At 48.9% G+C, this 23537-nt stretch overlaps 1 protein-coding gene across 4 annotated transcripts in view; it reads right to left on the reverse strand.

The window, feature by feature from the left end:
• Positions 1–3490: 3490 nt before the first annotated feature.
• The window catches only part of GABRA3 (gamma-aminobutyric acid type A receptor subunit alpha3), a 90564-nt gene continuing 70517 nt past the window's right edge, over positions 3491–23537 (reverse strand). For all 4 annotated transcript variants that reach the window (XM_040572485.1, XM_040572486.1, XM_040572484.1 and 1 more), the window contains exons 7-10: positions 21265–21408; positions 19868–20020; positions 16822–17033; positions 3491–10309 (exon numbers count right to left, since the gene is read on the reverse strand). In XM_040572485.1, coding sequence (XP_040428419.1) covers positions 9980–10309; positions 16822–17033; positions 19868–20020; positions 21265–21408 — 839 coding nt within the window. In that variant the 3' untranslated portion in view covers positions 3491–9979. The remainder of the gene's footprint in view (positions 10310–16821; positions 17034–19867; positions 20021–21264; positions 21409–23537) is intronic.

Raw genomic sequence — 23537 nt, forward strand, 5'->3', positions numbered from 1 at the left:
AATAAATCCTCCTTATCAACCCTGTCTCAATGCCCCTTGTAATTTAAGCTGGATGTAATAAGGCAGTGTGAAGGGAAAGGCCAGGTTTATGCTCGAACTGGGGATTACAGTCTGGCGCAGATACTTAAAGATTCACAACAGCAAGGAGAAATTGTAAGAGGAGCCTAAACAACTGCCCTCGAGTGCCGGGAGATAGGCTGATGAATTACAGTCCTTTCCAGCATGGGGCTGACCTGCTGTATAGCTGAGCTGGGATCCGACCAGAGACTTACTGCTCCTTGTGCAAATGTAAAACCTGTGTGTGCTGGAAAAATTACACAGTAACTTTAGAGGAGGTTTCTGTCTGTACCCTATGTATTTTTATCTCCCTCTTTTATTTATTTGTTTATTTTTAAATCATGAACATCGCATGATTTTCTTTCTTTTTCTCAATAAACTCAGCAGTGCCATTATGTCTCCTGTTCTCTCCCATTCCCCACAAAAGCCTAATACCTTTTCCCTTATAAGCAACTCGCCAGGCAGCATGGAGCAAGAAGCTTTTTCTCCCCAATTGCCTCATTACCAAAGCCAGCCCAGCCCAGCCCTTCACAGGCCTAAGCCTGAAGTTTATGGCACCAGATCAGAAGAGGAGTTTGTGGTCTTAAAAGCCTGGCTTCTTTTCCCTGGCCGTGCTATCTGGGTAATAAAAAAAAATACTGCTTCTTCCTACCAGCCTTGCCTCGCTTATGTCCTTAGACTATCACGGCTGCAATACTGCCTCTGCTGAAACCACTGCTGTCAATTCCTAGATTGCTATTTATCAGGGATCCCAAAATGCTTTTATAAAATGCCTAATGCTCGGCTAGCTCCAACGCCTCTCCCCTTCCAAATGAAACCACCCAGTGCTGTTTTTCAGGTGTTTTCTCTCTGGGAGCTGAAAGGGTGGTTTTCCCACTGCCAGGAGCTTTCGTGTGGTTGAAACCCATGCCCACAGCTCCAGGCACACCGCCTGACAAAGGAATATGAGCATCCACAGATGGAACTGAGCAAGTCCATGCTGGGAAGTAGCCCGCCTTGCTTCTTGGGCTGCTGCACCTGCACTCCTAACGTGAAAACTGAAGGTGCTGGGGGCAGGCAGGAGAGAAGCCGCAGCCACTTTTTGCCACCTCCAGTTCCCAGGAGCGTGTGCTTCAGGTGCGGAAGCCCAGGACCCCCCACGGGGCCCCCGTGGCCTGCCAACGTGTGAAAGCTTAAGGGAGAGTGAATCCCAGCAAGCCACAAATCCATCAAGCGCAAACGTTCTCCGTGGAGTGGGGCGACCGCAAAGTCTCAAATCATGTTCCTGCTGACAAGCTGCTGATGGATGAGCTCGGTCAGGAGGAACCGGGCTTTGCAGGAAAAAAGTGCCATTCACTCACAGGCAGCAGCACAGCGATGGAAGAGCCCCATGAGTGGGAATCCTGCAGTGTCAGACCTACTCACATTATGGGGAGAGGGAAGCAGAATTGAGAGCTCCTTCCACAGGGGGAACCCCGATTTGGTGTTGGGGTTTCTGATCCCACCACCCAAATGCATGAATGCTAACTCCTGGCTGGCTTTGGGGCTCTTGCCCCACCCCAGGAGGAGGTGGTTTGTAGAAGAGGTTTCTGGAATAGCCACAGGGGCTGAGGACCCTTGAAGGGCAGAGGAAGAGCACTGCATCCCAGGGGACATTTTCCTTCATCCGGCTGAGTGGGGCTCTGGCTGTGTGGCTGTCTGGGCACAGGGGACACATTTATCTGCTCCCAAATGTCCTTCACTGCAGGAGCCGTACATCAACAGTTCCCCCTCTGAGCGCTGCTGTGGTATAAGCACCTAATAATAAAAGCTGGCTATTGCTTCCCTAAGACACCTGTCAGCCGGAGTGTTAAGTGCCAGGGTAATAAATACTTGCTCTGCTATGCCTCTTCTTTGCGAATTCTCCTGGCTCTGCCTGTTTTCATTAGTATTTCTTTTCTGTGGACACTGCAATTACACTCTGTTCCTCTTCAGGGCCCTTGTTCCAGGTTCAAATAGAGAAGTGATAATGCAGGGAAGCTTTTTACATCGCTGTTTATTTTTGTCTCCTGAGTCAGGAAGATCTTTTCAGGCTGGGTCCAACCCTGTGCAGTTCTGGTGGAGGGAGGACTCGGGGAAGGGGGTGAGGGCTTCAGGTTCCAGCTTTTGTCATTGAAAACATAGTGGGATTCTTCCTCGCATGTTCTCGACGAGGTCACAAGATATGCTCCTTCCTCGGGAAGACATAAGTATGCAGCCTGTACCGCCAAGACCCGTGATAACCATCCATCTGCCACGGCAGCTGCGAGCCCGCTGCTCCCAAGCCTCCTCTGTCTTCCGACTCTCTGAGCGAGAGGGAGGATTCAGCTGAAAGCAGCAAATTCAAGCGTGCAACTTTCCTGCTCAAGGTTGCAATATGTTTGGAGGGATTGTCCCGCCGGCAAGTCCCTGGTGCAGCTTCCAGATGGTACTCAGGGAACCCAGGGAAGAGGGGAAGGAATTTCACTCCTTCAGGAGTGAAAAACAGCTGGGTATGGCACTGGAATTATTTCCTTCTCCTGCTATTTCCCACTGGTAATTGGGGTGGGAGGTCCAAATGAAGTCCCTACACCTTAAATTTCCTTGCTAGCAGACAGCACAGTCCCCTGGGCACACACGGCTGCTGGCTGAGTGCCATGGCACGGTCAGCTAGGTGCTATTAAATTTCTAGAACCAGGATTGCCACAACCAAAACTCCCTGCTGCAAAGGTGTCTGGACCAGGGTAAATCCTAAGTCATGCCTGGAAGCTGTGTGGGTGACCAAAGTGATGCTGGAGGTCGTTGTAACAGCTGAGCAGCGCAGCAGTGTGGGTCGAGCTGCCCCCAACCTGTCCTTGCTATGTGTTCCCTCTGCCACATGGCCACGGACATTTGGGCTGAGGGCCTCCTGTGTCCTTCTTCCCACCAGGGTCTCCGTAAGGCATGATTTAGCTGAAGAAGTGTACGTGGTGGGTGGTATAAGCCAGTGTCTTGGGCAAGGCCTTTTCTGGTCACCCCTAGAGTGGCAGAAAGCTTCGTTCATGTTGTACACAGAGAAATGCCAGAGAGTTTTACTAAAAAACCAAAGTCTAACCACAGGCAGCTCTGGGGGGAACAAGCACACCCCCAGCTCTCCCCCTGCCCACCTCACACACCATCGTCCGAGCTTTGGGTCAGACCCCCAGCTCCCCATCCAACTGGCCTCAACCATATCTTGTGCCCTCCACTCCCCTGCTATTGGAAAGGAAAGCATTTTAAACATGATATGATGGAAGTCAGGGAATATTTTCCCCTGAAATACTTATTTTCTCCCAGGTAGCTTTCCTGCTCACCACTGGGACAAACTCTCCAGCTGTGCAGGTAGCCCAACGCCCAGAGAACTTGCTCCCCAGGCTTCCCATCACTTGCCTTTGAGAAACAGACCCTGGAAAAAAAACAATAGTGCAGTGCTTTTTTAAAATATGATTTTTTATTTGTTTTGATCAGAGTTCAAGAGAGTGGGTAGAGTGGAAAAGCAGAGTGATTTAGTTCAGTGAAAAGGTCTAGTCCTGCCTGGCGTGTTAGGCCAGGAGGTTAGTAGGTGGTCAGAAGAGTCCTCCTCGTCCACTCAGCTTGTCGATGTCGTTCATGTTGTTCTGGTTTCTGATGTTTTCTAATCTCTCTTCAGAACTTCACTGTAATTTTTGAAATATTTTTCTGTTGCTTTAACTCACTGAAAAAGCTAAAAGCTGAAAAAAAATGCAGGACTCAAAATCCTGCCAATTAGAATGGGCATTTTTTTTTTCCAGCAAAGGTTGAAAAATACGATTCAAAAATACAAACAGGCATTGAACAGTGCACCAAAAAGCATTTGAAACACAAATCTCAGAAAGAGAGAGAGGGAAAGAAAGAAAGAAAGGGAAAACACTGAGAAATAGAGAGAAAGAGGAAGGTCACAGTTTCCATGAGAAATCCCTTAAGAAAGTGGCTACCAGCTAGTCAATAGAGAAAATAAAGTCAACAAAAAATTAAAAAATGTATTTTTTTTCTAGTCGTTAATTATTTACAGCTGTAATAACAGGATTGTCATGCATCAAACTGCTGCCAGCTAGATTCTTTCTCATAGTGAAGTGAAGAGAGTCTCACAAGATGGCAAACAAAACAGAAGACGTACCAGGGGCACGGATTCAACCTGAGGCAGTGAAAATGAGCGTATTTTCTGGCGATTTGTTGCAATGCGTTCTTTCTTTCGATGGGCTGCCCTAGTGTGATGCTAATGCAATTCTCCCCAATGGTGGATGCCATGGCTCCAGCAAAAGAAGCAGCAGGCACCTTCACTGACCCAGAGCCAGGTGACAGTGAAATTCTCCTTGACATGGGGGTACTTGCGAGGAGCCCTTTGACTCCAAACACATCCCCACAAAGGCAATGTGACAGCGACACAGGTTTCCCAGCTCTGCTCTTTTTTTTTGCGGTTGCAAAAACCAAATTGTTCAATATATGATTGCCTTTATGTTTGCTGGGTTCCCTGTAAAGAGACAGGAGGAACTGACAGACTTTTCAAGGAAACGGAGAGCTGACAGCAGTGTAACGTGAGCCAATGGACTTATAAAGTTGACAGGACCTTCAAGCAGCAGGCGAGAGAAGAGCCAAGAGCCGTCGAAGACAGCGAGAGCATCCTGGCTCACGTAGCAAACTGAGGATTGGGCTTCCCTCTCCAGGCAGACAGGATCTTAAAAGCTGCTTTGCAGAAGATGCTCCTACCTGCAGCATTCCTCTGGCCATCGGGATGGCCAAAATGGATCCAGCCAGGTTTTGTGTTCCCTCTAGAAGCAGGCTCAGGGTCAGGACCTCAAAACCCCTCATGATGCTCAGTCACACACACCCTGGTTTTGCTACTGTGTGGGGCTAAAGGCTCGTGGGATTCAGCTGTTGGAAAAACAATGCTGCTGGGAATATCCGAGTGTCCGGGGCAAGAATAAAAGGGCTGTGTTGGAGAATTTGTGACGTGTGGCACTAAGTTTTCCCAGAAGATGCTGGGCAGTGCTGCCAGCAGTGACCTTGGTCCCAGGTCCCAAGAGAGAGAGTTTTCTCCCTCGCTCCCTGTGCCCCCCAGACCTCCCAGAGCCACCTGAGGACGAGCAGAGGTGGATGAACCTCTTTGCAGAAGATTTAGCAAAGAGAATGAAAGGGAAGTGAAACAATTTAAAGCTGCCATTTTCTCTTTCAAAGAGAAAAAGCTTGACTTTTAGATATACTTTGTGAGCATAAATATACACACACTCCCACATATATATGTAAAAACCTTGGCTAACTGAACAATTACAAGGTCAAACAGTAAATATTTATACCTTGAAGCTATCAATCCCATCTGCGCCGTGGCATCTAGCCAAAAATGCCTTCAGGGGTAGTTTAGCTTGATACAGAGAGAGGCTTGGTGAACCGTTCAAAGTTTTTCCCCCTACTTCTGCATCAATAGAGCATTCACACTGCATGAGTGTGCCTCTCACCCTGGCTGAGCCCTCCCCACCACCAAGGAGGTCTGCAAAGCCCAGGTGGATACTTGGCGGGGCGGGTTAATGTGTGCTAGATTGCTCTGTTCCCCCAGCTGTTGCAAAGGAGCACTGCAGAGAGGCTGTTTTTATAGCAGCCTCTGGGAGAGGAAACAGCTTCGGGTTTTAGAAGGCCTCAGAGAGCTTCTCAGCATAACAGAGGGTCTTCCCAGACAAGATGACCTGCAGCAGGAGAAATACCTTCCTGACCTGTGACGCAGCCCTATAATTCTCCCCAAGGGGGCAGCTGAGAGGAATCTAAGATGTGGACACATGAAATCAAGGCAGCATAAGAGAAATGAATGTAGCTTGTGTCCGCAGGATGGCTGCTTGCAGAAACAGGCTGGTCGGGCCCTTGTTGGCATGCCAGGTTTGTGTCTGGGGTCAGCAAGCACGGGGGCTGCTCACACAGGGTGGTCCTACAGCAAATAAAGCAGGTCCCCACCAGTGCCACCGAGCTGGTGGAGATCAGGAGGGGATGAGCTGTGTTGGCCTCAACAATTTGTTGTACGGCTTAGGGAGCAGTGAAGCTGCCTTTGCTCACATTGAGCCTGGTGCGTGGAGAAGAACCGGGCAGCTGTGCCCCGGGTGTCACAGCCCTGGCTGGTGATGTTCAAGGAACGTTTTCAGAGAAGTCATATGGGGATAGCCCCATCAGCCCTTTAGAAGCACGGGTGGCACCCAGTGACCCCTTCTCCCTGTCCCTCACACCTGCAGCACTGACCTGCTGCTTGCAGCCACCACGAGCTACCTCCCATGACCACCTGGAGGACCTCAGCTCAACCATCCCCTGCCTTCCCAAGCGTTCAGAGCACCGCAAAAACACACCGATTTGGCCCATGTGTGGTTTCAGAGGAGGGCAGGGGCAGGGTGTCAGTGCCAAAACATCCACCTGACGTTGTCAGGAGGAAGGCAACCGCAGGTTGGGACTACAAAGCAGGAGTACAGGCTAACAGATCACTTTGGTCACTCTTAAAGCCTTCTAATTCCTTCCTGGGAGACTCTCATCAAGTCAGGGGGCTTTGAGCCTTGCAAAAAGAAAAGAAATGTTGGAGTATCGAGGTTCACAGTGAAATGCAGAGCTCACTCTGTGCACAACTGGCTTTCTGTGGAGTAAACTGTCGATGGCTGTGTACATGCCCATCCCTACACAGCCCAGTTATAAAAGAAGGGCCCCATAGAAGAAGGGCCCATCAGCAGCCTCGTGTTAGCTGGGAGGGAAATGTCCCAGTTTGAGCCTCTGACAGATTTTAAAAAAAGAACATTATCTTCTCGGTGATGTCTGCTGGCAGGAGATGCTAAACCACTTATTTATAACTATCTTCCCGAAATGCTTCCCTGATTGGAAGCCAAACTACAAATCCTGTTTGGTTTGTTGTCTTTAACCAAAGGATGCCGGTATTTCTGCTTCCAGCTGGCAAAAAGACTCAGGGCCAGTGCCAGGCTTTGGTGGGAATAGACTTGGCTTTCAAGGCGTGCTAACACTGATCCAGGGAGGGAGCCTTTTATCCAGCAGAGAGCAAAGTTTTCAGAGCTGGGGAGAGCAAAGATGGGCCAGCAGGTGGGTGCCACCAGCAAGCCAGCCTGGTGGACTGTGTCCTGCAGAGGAACAAGGGTCTGGAGGCAGCAGGATTGAAGGAGAAGTGGAGAAGACAGACAGGAGGTTCACCCTGACGGTGCAGCAGGTGGGATTGCCCTTGGGCAGAGGGGATTTTGGGGAATGCCCAGGCTAGTGGAGGGGGCTGAGGAGGAGACTCAAGTCAGCGAAGTCACTGGATCCCACATTTAATCTTGCCTTTGACATAATTCCATTAGTAAACACAATATACTCTTTGTTACCATTTTATTGTGTTTGTTTTGCTTTTTATAGGGTTTCTATTTCATTCACTTAGGCCTGAGTATTATAGTGACATGAATGTTTTATGAGATACACTTCATCTAGCTTATTTAAGAAAATGACATCCAAGTAGTCTCCCAAACAAACAGCCTCACGGCCAGTGAGCACAGCGATTACAGCCGGGGAGCTGGGGGGTGGCAGCAGCACCCACTGCTGGAGGGGACAGTGCTGGCATGGGGGGAGCACAAGGGGCACGGGGGTGCGAGGGGTGCAGGGCAGTGCTGGGGCAGTGCCAAAGTAGCGGGGATGTCCCCCCTGCCCAGCAGATTTGGGGACAGTGCATCCTCCCTCCGCTCCTCCAACCTGATGCTGGGGCTTTCCCCTCCTCGCTGCCTGCCGGGGAGCCCTGGGGATGAAAGGCACTGTAGAAATGTCACGGGTGGTTTGGGGTGTGGATGGCACGGCTAGAGCTGGTTTCCCTCACATCTGCTTGGGGGATGTGCCACGTCTCGCCCCACGCTGCCTGCTGGTGGACGGGACATGCCGGGGGCTGAGCTGAATGTCTCCGAGCTCCTCTCCTTGTGCGCTGCTGCTGAGCCAGCAAGAGAGGTGAGGGACGGGCAGGACTTGCACCAACGCCACGCACGCTGCAGGATGAAGCATCCTGCCCTGCCCCGCTCCATCCTGCCGTCCCCATGGATATTCCAGGTGGGGCGAGTCCTGCGCCTCGCGCTCAGCCCCGCTCCTGTGCTGGCAGGGGGTGCTGGGCTCGGTGCAGAGGCTCAAAGCAATGCTGAAGACATCACGCTGGGGGTGCTGGGGCCCCGAGCTGGCTGTGTGCACCCAAAATGTGCAGGGGGCAGGTGGAGGGGGCAGCCAGTGACCAAGGAAAGAGGTGGCGCATCCCATCCTGGGAGCAGGGCTGCTGGCAGGATCAGTGCCACCCGTGGGATGGGGATGAGCACTCACAGACGGAGGACATCGCTCCTCATAGCAGGACAGTGTGCACAGGGGTCCAGGCACCAGGGAGGGGTAGGAGGGACAGGGCTTGGATGCCACCAACTTGTGCTGCTGCTGGGAAGGGGGCAGCTGCTGGTTTGGGACCCTGACTGAAGGGCCATGAAGAGAGAAAAAGCCTCTCTCCAAGGCACTGGGGGGCTTTCTTGGAAGAGTTTGCAGGTATTAGAGCTGTGTCTCATCTCAGTGGGTTTGTGAGATGGCGTCTGGTCACACATCTCCCTGGGACAGCAGTGTCACCACCACCACCACCACTGTTTCAAAGAGCCCCTTCTGCTGTTTTCCCCTGGTGGTGAGGATGCTCAGCTGCATTTATGGGGGACAGGGGTGTTCTTGGGGACCGACTAGAGCCCCAGGCACCCCCACAGGTGTCAGAGTGGTTCCTGGTGTGCCAGGGCAGGAAGGGGCCTGAACCAGCACTGCTGCTCAGGTGCACGAGAGCAGGAACACACCATGAGCTGGATGTCCTGGGGTTGTGCTCCTCCCTGGCAGTGTGGCTCCCCTGGGAGGCAGGGGCTTCTCTGCCTAAATCCACCTGCAAGCAGTGAGATATTTGTTACTGGGGGCTGCACAGTAGACAAAGGAAGATGAATGGGGAGCAGAGAAGTCAAGAAGGAGAAGTGGATGGGGCCAAGAGAAAGTGATAAACTATCTGTCTGAGCTCTATGGCTTCCTGATGCTGAAGGCACGTGGCTTCACAGCTACTATCTCCTCCTAGGCATTAGAAAGCTCCAGTCCTGACCTCAATCACTCACTGACCCTGAGAAAAATGATTTCTCTAGTAGGAAATATCCCGTCCTCTAACATGAATTGCCCCAAGAGTGCAGGATGTCAGACAGACAAGACCTTTCTCACCTGTTCTCATCTGGGGAGAAGCATGGAGAAAAGCAGCAGCTGGGCTTGGTTGAAGAAGCTGGTGAAGACAGAGGGGAGGAAGCCCAGTAGATACCTACAAGATGCTGTCACCCTGTTCCACACCTGCCATGGTTCTACCAGCCCCTGGCACTGGCCCACGCAGCACCGCTCCCTCTACAGAGCAGCTCCCCTGCCCCTAGGGGAGCACAGCCTAGCACAAAGCGCCAGGCACTGAAGACCAGCCCAGTGACTGACTCTGGAGGCCTCCACATCCTTGAGCCCATGCCACCAGGAGTGTCCACCACGCTAGGACAGTCCATCGCAGAAGAGGAGGAGGGAGGCAGTCCCCAGCGGAGAGGAGCGTGAGATGGCAGTGGCATGCAGACCGTGGAGAAGGAGAGATGGAAGCACAGGGCGGCTTGGGTGGGTAGGGACATCAGATTCACGATGTTAGAGGCACAACTTGTTATGATCCTTTTTTTTTTTTCCTTTCATCATCAAAGAAAAACCAAACCAAAATAAAACAAAACTAAATGTATACGGGATTAAATTAAAATCACAGTTTTGTTTACATTATAAAAGAATGATCTAATAGTAATAATAATATCAAATGAACAATAATAATTAAACAAAACAGGAGAGAAGAAAGCCCTGGAGAACTCCTGCCTGGGTGTTGCTCACTGATGGAAGGTTTATTGGACCGGTTTTATTGTTTGGGGATCATTCCTTTGATAGCTGACTCCCGGTTTACGTAGGTAGCCCAGTAGACTAAGTTGAAAATGGCAAAGAGGACTGGAAAGACGATGCGGGACATCTTGTCTACCTTGCTGACGCTGTTGTACGTCTTCTTACTCTCTGGGAGCTTCTCCTCTATGCGGTGCATCTTGGGGGGCACGTTGGTGGCCGTCGCGGTGGCAGCAGCACTCTTGGAGATGGTGGGCAGGCCGGGGTCCTTGGCAATGTTGAGGGCATATGTGGTGCCAACTATGTTGTAGGTGTTGTTGGTTTTCTTCGCTAGTGCCACCGGTTCTTTTTTCTAGGGAAGGTGGAAGAGAAACACAATAGAGATGAAGTGACTGTAGAACTGCACAGAGAATATTTTGTCCTCTGAGTTACCTGCCTGTCTGGATGAGAAGATGGAAAAGGGAGCGAGGAGCAAGAGACCGAGAAGGCAGCACTGTGGAAGCGAAGGAAGATGTGGTGAGAAGATGGCCAGAACCCATGACATCTGCCACATGAGGGCAGCTGGAGCAGCGGGATGTGCTGGTCTAGGGTCTCCTTCAATTACACCGGCTGCTCCGTGTAAGCTTGGCATGGAGCACGGAGCACAAAGAGGTCCTGGACTGGCAGCTAGTTGTTAGGTCTGGCTGCAAGTCAAATAACTGAAGCCACACAGCCTCACAGCCTCCTTGCAGCCCCTTAGATGAGAGCAGGGGTATAAAACGGTGTGTGCAGCTGCACTTGAGCAGTAGCTGCCCAAGATGGGTGACTCCTTGACTGGCCGAGTGCTGCCAAGTCTGTGCTGTATATTGCCAGGCCGGTACAAGTGAATGCAAGCTCAGACTACACACGGACTCCTTGACTTCTCCCTCAGCTGGGTTCTGTTTTCTGTTGTATGTAAGGTTCAGCCACAGAGAGACGAAGCAGGAATGCATTCTTTAGAAAAGCATGAGACCCAGTGTGGTCATCTTAGGGGAAGAACTTGATTTTCTGCTTAGCCGGTCTGTTTCCTGGATCAGGTGAGAGGAGGAGACATCATAGACGATTTTTTTATTTTTTATATTTTAGCCAGAAAACCAGTGGCCTTAAGAATGTGGGTGACAGCACTGCAATGCTTTTGAACCATGATACTAAAAGGCCATATCTTACACTGCCTCAGTGCCCTGAATGTCTCACATGGAATACCTCAGAATTTAACGTCACGACGTCCACAATGCCTCTGGGATATTTTAGTTCCTCTCATCACCTACCCAGGCAAGATACAGAACAGACAGAAAGGATTTGCAGTAGCTCTGGTTTTCAGGACTCCAGATGCTATAAGGGCAGAGGGGAGCCTTTCATCTTGCCTTCATATCTAAGGGTTGCTGCAAATCAAGGGAGAAAAGTGCAGCCCTCCCCCAGGGCTCCAGGGAGAGCAGTGCTGTCCTTGCTGAAGGGTGGAGAGCTTGCACAGGAAATGGAAAAGACACACTTGCGTTTGACATGGTGCACTAAAGGATGAAGGAGGATGCTTAAGACAGACAGTTCCGATGTTAATGAAGATGAGTGGATGGGAAGACAGAGCTAGAGAGTCATGATGGATGTTTCCCCCACCCCGGGGATTTTCCTGTTGTTGTCAGGGACTTGAGACCAGCTGCACCACAGGCCATATTGTATGAAGCAATCTAGGTCTACCGGGAGACGCCTGTTGAATTAAATCTCTTCCTGTGCAGCTATCAGACACCCGACATATCCCAGCACCTGTGTGTGTCCACGTGGTGTCCGCTGTAATTACACCAGGAGTCAGAGCTAGACACAGCAATCACTCACAGTGGGAATCTAAAATCTAAACTCAGAACAAGGTGTGACTTCTTATCTCATTTTCCATTCAAAAGCAACCGAAACACAAAACAAGGTTCATTCAGTCATTTCCCAATGGTGTTTGGCACTGTCTTCTATGTACGTAGGCATGCAGACACCACGTGCAAAGTAAGGGCTGGGAGAAAGGGAGAGTGCACAGCCAGCAGGATGTGTTCACCTCTGCATCTTAGCCTGAGAACCAGAAAGGCAGGATTGACCATCTGACCTGCAGAGGTACTCCAAGGGCTTTACATTTCAGGCTGTTCTTGTGTTGTAAATGTGTCCACAATCACCAGGGATATTTCTGGTTACCTTAGGAAATGCATTTTCCACAGCAATTTTCAGTGGGATGCTAAAAAAACCAGACTTCTGCACAATCTTTCAACCCCTCTCCAGTAACATCAGAGCTCTGACTGCAGCCTCATAGCAATTACAGAAATTAACCTGCTCTTAGAAGGAGGTCGAAATGTCTAGAAAAGTCCGGATCTGACTAAACCACTGATCAGACCATATTCATAGTCCTCTATGGATAATGTGGGAGAGGTTGTTATGATCTTTAATGATTAACTGTGTGACTGATTTCTGCAATCATTAGAGCCACGTTAGCTTGTACCCCCTGCACAGGTGAACTTTTCCTGCTAAAGAGCTGATAAGAAGCAAATAAAGGACTAAAGATGTTTCACCTTCTAAAACATTCAAATGTGCTTTAGTATGATTAGTTATTAACATAGCTACAGGAGGTAATAAAATAATTAATAGTAGGTAATGAAATGAAAAACATTGTTGTTTGCAGAATGTAATTTGAAGTGCACTGTGATTATTTGAGTATTAATCAGCCATGTTACGTGAATAAGATGACTATTAGTGACATGACATTTTCAACCTGGCTAGCTTTTCTGCCCCAGAGCTTGCAAAGTGGATCTGTCTTGTCTAGCCAACGGCATTTGAAAACAGAAGGCTGAAATTGAGGAAATTCAGGCTAACATGAATGCTGTGGGTGTTGACAGCAAACAACTGCTCCTATTAATGCGATTCAGAGGCCCCCAGGATTCTGCTCGCGCTTCTCTGGACCTCAGATCAGACTGTTCAGGTAGTGCTGAGGCTTGGGAGCCCACAACCAGAGACATTTTTTAGCTGTCCACAGTTGTCCTGGTCAGTGCTGGGAGCCTGGGCAGTCTTTGCTAAACATCCAGAGCACATGCTTCCCATCAGAGCACACACGTGCAAGAAAACAGGCTCCTGAGATGTCAGAAAAAATGGTTTGGCCTGAAGATACTAGACTACGCTTTATAAATAAACGTTTTAGGCAAGATTTTGACACTCAAATAAAGCAAAACTTGTTTATTGCTCTCAGCTGCAAAGTAGCCCTCAGCTTTAATAACCCTGCACACTTATCTATGAGGAGTTCCATGTTGTACTGAATCAGATGGAAAGAGTGGAAAAACAAGAGGAGACCCCATATTTACACTGGAAAAACTGGCCTAGTTAAAATGTCTATGTTGAAAAGCTATTCTCGTTTTTATGTCCCAGTTTAGGCTCAGGGAGACTGAAGCTGCTGCATGAAGTTATCTTCCTGAGCTGCTCTCCCGAGGGAAAAGCTATGAAATCTGGTCTGAAGATAAATATGGTCCCTGGATAGATACTGGAGTCTGACAAGTTCTTCCACAAACACACACGGTGGAGTACAATAGCATTTCGTTAAATATTCTTGTCTCCCAGACTCTCTGTTGAGGTGCTAAAGGCTGAACATCTGAAATTAGGGGAACTACTGGGTCTGCTGATGGTCTGTTAGAGACTTAGCTCACTGCACCTCCTCCCTGGCAGCTCAGTATCTTTCTTGTAGTGAGAGGCCCAAGCCGAACCCAGTATTCAAGGCGCATCACTCACCGCTCCCATACCTTCTTCATTCTGCTTATGTGGAGGTGACCTCAATGATTCTACACTCTCTGCATCTCCAGACAAAAACTCAGAGGCTGGATCACCCCCAGACACCATGTGGACAGTGTGGAGAGAAAGAGGGTGAAACGGTGTCAAAGAATGACACATGGAATCTAGTGAAGATTTTGGAAGCATAAATCATTTGCAGTGCTATGGGGAGTCACAGGAGATTGTGAATGCAGTAGGACAAAGAAGACTGGGCTGCAGAGCATGGTCAGCAAAGGAAAGTCACATTAAAACATATTTACCATAGTGAGGCAGAAAAAAAGGGTCTGAACCACCCTGTGAGTCTGTAAATTGGTTGAAAATTGTGGTCTATGAAAGTTGGTTCTAGCTCCTCTCTGTTGGAAGGAGGGGACTGAAACAAAGATGCCATAGGTGGAAAGAAATGAAGGAGAAAGAATAATGATTCCTTGGTGACCTTGATCAAGGGGTAAACTTCAGAATTGCTGAAGGGTGGGTTGGACAAAGATCTTGGCTTCACTCCATTAGTAGAAAAGGTACCTGGTGCAAATGGCAAGCATGCCAGACACCTCCAAAAAACAAGGAAGAAAACTCAAAGATGATAGTATCAACAGAGAGGTTTGGAGGATGCTCCTTGGTGACTTTTCCTCAGTAAAAAGACGTATGAAAAGCACATAGAAAATTTGGACGTAACATTTTCACCAAGATCTACCCATCGTGGTTAAGTCCCACCCAAAAACTGCTTTGCCTCACAGAATCCTCCATCTAAATTGGTAGAATGGATGAAGGGGACAAAGGAAGAATAGAACCTGCCATGAGAGAGTGGACATGCTGGGAGTACCTGTCAGCGACCCGCAGCTTTTGCAAAATAGGGATTTCTTTTAAATAGGCTGGGAAGCATTGCTGCTGCCTGCATTTGAGGTGAGGGCAGGGCTGACACTTATTGATTTCTTTTCTTTCTTTTTTTTTTTTTTTTTTTTTTTTTGTGTTCATGCAAGGAAACAATCAAACCTGGAATGAGGATCCTTGCCATCACATCAATAAAGAACATTCTTTTTGGCTGGGGGGAACGCTCTCCAGAGACCAAGGCTCAGCCTGGGCTTGTCACTGGCAGTTTTACTCCTGGTATCAACACTTTAAAATGCCAATAGTTATTCTTTGGCCTCCTCTTTCTTTAGTGGTTTCAACCACCTGGCTTGTCAATTGTTTCAAGAAGAGCTAAATAAAGGCTGGAACTGAGCCAATGAGGCACCTCCCTTGCGTAGCAAATTCACTGCTTGAAAATATTCGGTGGAATAGAGACGAAAGCAAATATGGTGACACATCATATTCACAAGCTCCCTGAAAGTCCGTGACTGTTCAGGAAGTTATCCTTGGATGCATGATTTCAGATGTTATTGTTTGCAGCATATATAAAAGTGAAATAGAGAGAATAGGGTAGAGTGAGAGCTTCTGAGCTGCAGAGACCAGGGTGGGTTAGCCTTCTGAGTTTGCATCAGATAAGGAACAGGGTTGGCTTGAAAAAGAATCCACAAATTTGGAGTCCATTGCAATTCTTCAGGCTGACACCAACTGCAGCAAACTCTCCCAAGGAGTGCTTTCTCTGAAACATTTCCAGTCCTGCTTTGTTTTCTTGTTCAATTACCATGTGTGCAAACATTCTGCCTGTTTTTACCCTATTGCTTCAGCATGGTTGATTTTGCAGTGCTGGGTCAATAAATAAATCGAGGAAACTGCTTCTTTTATCATAAATTGAAGCTTTTAAGCCTTTGTTGCTTTTTTGGCTGTGCTCAGTTCACATAACTGCCCAAGGCTTTGTGAATCCTGACTTTGTGCTGATTTACCCATCCCTGAAAGGGATAGGGTTGCTTTGAGGACCTGCTCTGATTTTTTGTTCATGCCAATGACCTGAGAAAGATTCCTCTCATCTCCAGAGGCCCAGCTAGTGCTATGGCTCATGATGGATGTGGAAGACAATCAACAGGCCTCCTCTGAAGCCCTTCTGCCATGAGCCTGATGCTCAGACCACAGCTGCAAAAGCAAATGGATAAAGAGAGTCCAAGAATCACAAGACAGAGGCATTCAGCACCCAGTGATGGCTGTGGTTTTCCACAAGGCCTCCATTCTTCTGCTGTGACCTCCGTATCAGAGAAATGGCTGGCTGTCGTCCTCCTAAAAGTTACTGCAGTTCTGCCAGGTATTTGCATAGAGCCCCACAACAATTTTAAATAACACATTGAAATGCAAAGGAGAAAAATATAGAAGCTCCAGAACCGAGAACAAGGACAAATGTGATTTTCAAATTGATTCAATAAATATAAACAAGGAGCAGCATGCTACAGTAAGCGATTTCTCTGCGCAGCCCAGATTAAATCAGTCAGGAGGGAGGGGACACGGGCAGGGCTAGTGATGGCTGTCAGAAAGGATGCTGCCAGAGAGGCTGATCCTGAGTAGAAGGAGAAATGTGGGTGATGCCAGGCACTAATTTACTGCCAGGTGCCGTTTCCGATTGCTTGCTTCCCACCCATCCTCTTTGCCCAAGCGTACAAAGCAGCAGCTGCCAGCAGCTGTGGGCAACAGCACAAGCCTTAGGGCCTGCCCCTCACTGCACCATGCTTGCCCATGCTGGGGGAGACCTACGGAGGGGGTACCTGCTGCAGGGGACACAGCACAGTGGAACCCTCACCATTGGCGAGGCTGGCATCCCGTGGTGTATTTGGGCTTGGATGGCATGCAGGCGAGATGGAGCGGGGCATTTATGGGCTTGAGGGAGAAGGAGAAAGGAGACCACCAGCAGAGTAAGACCAAAACGTGCACGCATTCTCATTTCCACCAGCAGTCATGCAGAAAGGCACAGGAAAGAGCGAGAAGTCTGATCTGGGTGTTTTTCTCCAGCTAAGCACAGCGACCAGCCCTCCTCCCTCGTTCCCCAAGAACCGCTGCAGTCAAGACCTGAGCTGGGAACCCCAGTAAGTAGCACCCAGCCTCCCGAGTGCTGTGGGGCTGCATGCTACCCACTCCTGGTCCCAGCGCAGCTCTCTCATGCAGCGCTTCTTCACTGTCCCCGGCCTCAGCCATGGGGCTCACCTTCATCTCTTGGGCCTCCAGCACCTTCTTGCCATCCCAAGCCCAGCTGCGCTTGGTGAAGTAGTTGACGGTGGCAAATTCGATCAGCGCAGAAAACACAAAGGCGTAACAGACGGCTATGAACCAGTCCATGGCCGTCGCGTACGCCACTTTAGGCAACGAGTTTCTTGCGCTGATGCTTAGTGTGGTCATGGTGAGGACGGTGGTGACACCTGTGGGAACACAGCAGGAGGCAAGGATGCTGTCAGACCGTACACTTGCACTCACCCACCCTCAGCATCTTTGTGCCCTGCCCTTTCAGGGGAAAAGCCGGCAAGAAATCTTGTCATGGGTCACACTAGCCTAGCCCACAGATGTACTGGCCCCTTGAGAAAAGGGGGCAAATCCACCACACACACGGACAGGGATACAAGTACTGAAGACAGCAGGCTCCTGCCCAAGGTGCTTCTCCATTGCATATGGACCTACCAATATCAAAAGTGATTTGGCCACAAAAGGGATATACCAGAAAAAATCCCCACTGCCCAGAGGGCAGGGAGCAGGCCAGGCTTAAGAAGAACTGAAATCTGCTCCTCTCTCTGCCACTGACATTAAGCCAGGCCTCGGTGAACCACTTCACATCTTTGTGCTTCACTTTCCCCACAAAACACACAGCTGCATTTCCATCACATACTTTTGAGAGCTGTCCTCTAAGCTATGTGGCCCATGTTCCCACTGTAATTAAGGGACCCCTAGCCAACAAAATGTGCTGTAATTAAGGGACCCCTAGCCACACCAGTCCATGGTGCAATTTGCAGAATAACAAAGAAGTTTAGGCTGAGAGGGAACTCAACTAGTTCAACCCCCTGCTCGAGTCGGGCCAACTGCAGGGCCTTCTGTGGGCCAGTTCCAGATATCTCCAATTCATATAAACAATGGCACACACATTAGGATAAGAGGAATCTGACCCAAACTCCATTGACTATATTTCTGCTCACTATAAAAGAGTCCTACCTCAGAGTTAGGCACCTACATTTAATTCGGGGAGTTTAATTCCTCATCTGTGAATTCCCTGACACCAGGCCTAGCCCCCTCACATGGAGCCTGGTGTGGAGAAGCCTCTTGTTGCTACTGTGATAAAATAAAACAACAACAATGACAATAATAAGGTACAGCTACATAGTTAGGATTTCATGGAGGAGCAGAAACTGGCCACTCTCACAATGCAGGTCTCAGAATATTCTGGAAGTGCTTTGGGGGCTACATGGATGGACTGTGGGACCGCAGGTCCTGCCTGCACGGCCAGGCACCCATCAGTGGCCCATGCTGCCAGAAAAAGTGTCACAAGGGTTTATCTTTTAAAATGATCTGTAGCAAAATGCCTATTAAAGCTTTTTTTCATTAAAGCAAGCAACCCTTGCTATCCATTTTCCCCAATAATATGCTTTTCAATTAAAAATGCATTAAAAACATTATAAAAATATTGACTAATTTTCACTTCCCTTAAGCTATACTCCTGGTAATTGAAGAGTTTCAGTAATATTGTTGGTAATACTTTCTGAGAGGGAAAAAAAAAAAAGAATAAACAATTGGAGTTCTCATTATTCTCTTAATAGCAAAGCAAAGCAATTTGGGAGCTAAGACATTTTTCACGAAGGTAGCTTTTAATTTTTCAATCAGCTTTTTCCTGACAAATCTGTGCTGCTACTTGAGGAAACCTGTCTAATTGCAAATATCGGGATAACATGAGAGAGAATCAAATATCCTCAGACAAGGGGTCAGCCCAGGCATTGGGAGAGCAGAGGTGCTCCAGAGCTGGTGCAGGAGTTCTTTTGAGAAACACTCTTTGAGGTGGTAGAGAGCTTCACATCCTTCACTATATGATGTGCAGGTCTGCATCCTTCCCTCCAGCCTTCCCCCGCCGCAGAGCCAAGGCTCTGTCTGCCCCCTGGCAGTGGGGTGTGGTGGGGTGGTGGTTTGGGGGTATAGATCCTGAACTCAAGGTCTTGGCAGGAAAGCACAGAGCAATTCTGTTATTATATATTTACTAAAGCTATTAATACATGTGCAATGCCAGCCTGACACTTTGCTTCAGAGAGGGGGGTCTGAAACCAGCTGAAGAAAATAATAACAAAATATTTACTGTGCAGTTAAACTGCCGCAGCTCAGGATCCTGTTCCGTGGAGTCTGACCAGAGGCACATTAGCAACTTCAAAGGTAGAGCATTAAATGCCTCCCCATGTACCCACCCTCTCCTCAACTCAAAAGCTCATACAGATAAGCAGACACAGCCAAATGCACATAATTAGATGATCAATACCTTGATTACTGTTAATATTTATGGCTTGGCTTGTAGCAGAAACATGGACAGAAGTATTTTTTACAGAGATTCAGTGGAAATAGGAGCACTGGAAAGACACTGAGAGCTATTATGGGAAACGGCCAGCGGCTTCACTGATGCCAGTCAAGGCCGGAGAAGACCAGCTCTGATGGCTGATCCTTCCTCCCTTTGTTTCCCAGCCACCCCTGAAGCCTGCCTCTTTCTGTAGCCTTTCTGTTCCCATGGGATCATTTTCTCCTCCAAGCTGTGCTCCAAGCAGGACACGCTGACTCAACTCGTGGCAGCCTATGTGTGCTGGAGATCAGGATTCTTGATAATTTAGCTTTTTCTGCCAGCTACATATTAATAAGGCAGCCCAAGAAAGGAGAAACCATCCACTGGGGTCATGAGCCAGAAACTCTCTGGAAGGCAGCAGCCTACACCGCCTCAGCTCGTCTCCTTGCATGGGGCATGGACATTGGTGTTTGGGCCTAGACCTCAGCAGCCCCATCAGCCTGGGCCAGCTGCCTTGCAAACCCCCAGGCCACCGGGGCAAGGGGAGCTGGCTCTGTAGCATGGTGATCTTGTCCACCAAAGGGATGGCGTAGGCATGGATGGGATCTGGAGGCGGAGAACTTGCTGCATGCACCGAATTGCTCTGCTGTGAATCTGGACAAAGCAGCAATTTCCCATTGCTTGCCCTTCTCCCCTGACCTGACCAGAAACCCCACATGCTCCCAGACTCACCAAAAACCGTTCGGGCAGGGACAGACTCCCTGTTGAGCCAGAAAGAGACCTGGGACAGGATTACAGTCATAATGCAGGGCAGGTAGGTCTGGATGACGAAGTACCCGATCTTCCTCTTGAGGTGGAAGTGTGTGGTCATGACGACGTACTCCCCTGGAGAGACAGCCAGTTAGAGACACAGAGCCACCACAGTGCTCCAGGATGGCACCGACTGAGCACCAGTCCCTCTCTAAAACACCAACGGTCTGTCCTGAGCGAACTTGCAAACTCCAAGATGAAATTCCAGTCTGTGAGTTGTATTGGTGCTGGCTGGCACGATTTTGTTTTTTCTGACAATCCTGACAATATTTTGCCTCTCCTCACTTTAACTATCTCAAAAAAAACAGGGCAAGTTCTGTTGTTAAAGGTCTGGGCTGTAGACCAAAGGAGCAGCCATCTCTATTTTCCTCCAGTACCCTATTCCTCCACTCAAAGCAATGCACCAAAGCTTTGGATATTTTGCTGGGTTATTGTGCCTTTTTGTTGTGAGTGTGGCTCTGCTAAGTCATTACACGCAGGAGCCGTTAGCAGCTTTCTTGCCATTTCAGGTTATTCATCTGTACATTTTACTACGACTTAAGTAGAGAGATGGGCCAGATATTATGACATTTAGTCCCCTGGACTCCCTATATTTCCCCAAGGGAGGTGATATGAGTTGTTACAGACAGACACTATTAAAATCAAGTGCACCAGAGAGGAAATATTCTCAAATGAGAGAATTACTGGTGCATACAGAAGGAAAAAAAAAGCAAAGAAGAAAAGAAGGGTGAGAGAAACACATGAGATAACAGAAGCTATCAGTACCTGAATTCAGAAAGAAAGGGAGGAGCAGCAGATGGGAGAGAAAGATGATTAATATTGGTCATTAATCAGAGGAAACATTTGTTTGGAAGAATCTTCTATTAGCTGTGATAATATTTGTGTAAGCAGATGCAGTGAAAATCACACAACATCATGTTGCATTCACCTCCCCTGCCCACAATGCTCTCCTGACGGGCTGAAAAGGGATCCAAGACAAATGAGTCTACAGTACCAAGGACCAGCTGGGCAAGATGGGGCAAATTTTCTGCACATCAGGTCATTTTAGATGCTTGAAATCAGTTTTCTAGAGGGTACAGATAATAATGATCTCTCTGTAGAACCCACTAAAAGCTAAACATCTTAGTGCCTCAAGGTGACAGCCCCAGATGTCCTCAGCCATGTTCTCCGACATCATAGGGCTTGAGAAGCACCATGTTCCTCACCGCCTCCATGTACTGCCTGCATAATTACACAAAATCATGGTATTCAAAGCCCATGGATCTGTCTTGCCTGACAGTGTGCTCAGCCCATGCATCTCATCATGGTCCCACACGTACCTGTGCTGGATCGGACCATCTCTGTCCCAACAACATGGCCCAGCAGGTCATACTGGTTCAGGCGAGATCCACCCTTTGCTACTTCCACTGATTTATCCTTCCCCAGAGTCCAGGTGTAGATCACCTCTGTCTTTGTGTAGGCATCTGCAGAGGAGAAAGAAAAATGAGGTTTGTGCTTCTGGCTGACCTAAAATATACCAAAATTAGCCTGTAGCCTGCAGCCTCCTTGCTGTACGTTCCTCAGAGCAACATGGCTGAGCACAGCCAAGCATGGCCAGAGACAAAGGCAGCTCAGCGACTGCTAATTGAATGAGCAAAAGTGAACTAGGGTTTTGGGAATGGAGCTGGAAGGAAGATAGGGGCAGAGCAACATCACCGAGAAATGCTGTCGCCTTGACACGGTGGCTATGCAAGGGCTGGCTCCAAGCAGAGGCAAAATAGGAAGGCATCCAGGCCAGCATGGTGCTGGGGCAGCAGGACAGCCACCACCCTGCCATGCCAGGGGCTGGGACAGTTACGCCGTCAGTGGCTGGCAAGAGGGGTTACACACAAATGGGGTTGAATTTCAGGTTGTTTAGTTTGAAATAAATAAATAAATGCAAATCTTTACCTTCAGGTGCAGCTGTCCCCAGCCTCACAGCCCTGGAGGTGGTGTGCCCTCCCACCAGTGTGTTCTGTACGCTGTGCAACCCCGTGCCTGCAGGGCAGTGCTGGGGAGACACTGCCTGCACGTCGCAGAAGACAGCAGGCGAGTTCTGCTGAGCCACTGCAAGGGGCAGCACCGGGCTCACAGCCAGGGCAGCCTTCCAGCGACTTGCAAGCTCCCCTCTCCATCCTTGCCCAGCACCTCCCTAAAACACGCACAGTCACCATCACCTTCACAAGCCTTTGTGACCAAACCCCTGCTTGTTCCCATAGCTGCTCTCTTTCCCACTTGTTCTCTCAGTATTGCCAGTCCTCCAGCATCTAGAAATTAAGTTTCTCCAGGCTCTACTAGGTGCTACAACTCTCCGTAATGCTCTCAACCTTCCTGTCCAGACCCACTCTGCAGTAATTTTCTAGGCAAGAACAAAGTTCACTATCTGCAAAGCCATTTTAACAAGTGTTTTTCATTCATTTTTACCACCAGCTTCTTGTATTAAGATATTAAGACATCTCTGGCTAGGGTCAGCCCAAGCATTGGGTCAAGTCTACTATGGAAATTTCTCAGCTCATGCTTTGTGGATGATTGTGTCCTAAGACAGCTAGATTTCTCTGATCTTTTAAAAACAACCATTGTTATCCCTGCACTGTGGGTTTTGGCAAACCTGCTAAACGCTAAGCAGACACTGTGTGAAGCAGGGGGAGTGGTTTTGATGATCAGCCAACATTTCTCAGCATGCCACGGTGCTGCTTAAGCACTTCAGATGCAGGCTGGCACTTCTCATCTGATGTGCAACACTGCTTTTCCAGTCCCTCCTTCCAGCTCTCCACATGCTTCTGGAGACCACCTTCCTCCTTCAGGCTTAGCTTTGTACTGCTCTGCCAATGCTCCTCTGCCTTGGTGGGCAGCACCTTCTGCTCTGACAGTCGCGGTTCTCCCTCCGCCACTCTCAGTCTGCAGGGGAAACCTGTACACGTCTTCAGTGCCATCCACTTCGCTTCATACCTGAAAGTGCAGGTTTCTTCTCATCTGGGTGTCCAGGACAGAAGTGTATCTGCTGTCATGTAGCCACAGCACGGATAATTGGAACCTATTTAATGCCAGGAATCTGTTTTATTTCTGGTCAATGACCCACTTGCAATGCAGTCTAGTCCAGTTCAAACAAGGACAGTTCTGTAACATTTAGTGGAGCTGATAAGTCTAGCAACATCTTCTGCTTTCCTAGTCTCAGCTGCTGTACGAATCTCCTACGACTGGCTTAGAAACAGTTCTCTGCTGTGTTCATCTATCTCTTAGGGAGCGTGGAGAGAGGTAAAGCCATCACCTTCACTGCACTTTTGGTCCAAGGAATTAAGTGAGCACACGGTGTGCACTTGGGCAACTGTGGCTCTCTGAAACGGCTGATCCCCTTACTTCTCCTGCGAGCTCTCTGCTTTCCCACTTGGGGCACATGCCATGGTGGCACAGGGACAGGAGGCCTCTGATAAGCCATTCAGCTTGTGGGGATCACTTGTCACCGAGGCAAATTTGGCTATCCTTTGAACAGCACGTCTGGCACTGGCACTGCCCTTGTACTTACAGAATCTGAACCACATTAAGCTTCTTGCAAATGAGCAGCTTCCAGCTATGG

The sequence above is a fragment of the Cygnus olor genome, chromosome 13 (assembly GCF_009769625.2).
Source record: "Cygnus olor isolate bCygOlo1 chromosome 13, bCygOlo1.pri.v2, whole genome shotgun sequence".
Lineage (NCBI taxonomy): Eukaryota > Metazoa > Chordata > Aves > Anseriformes > Anatidae > Cygnus > Cygnus olor.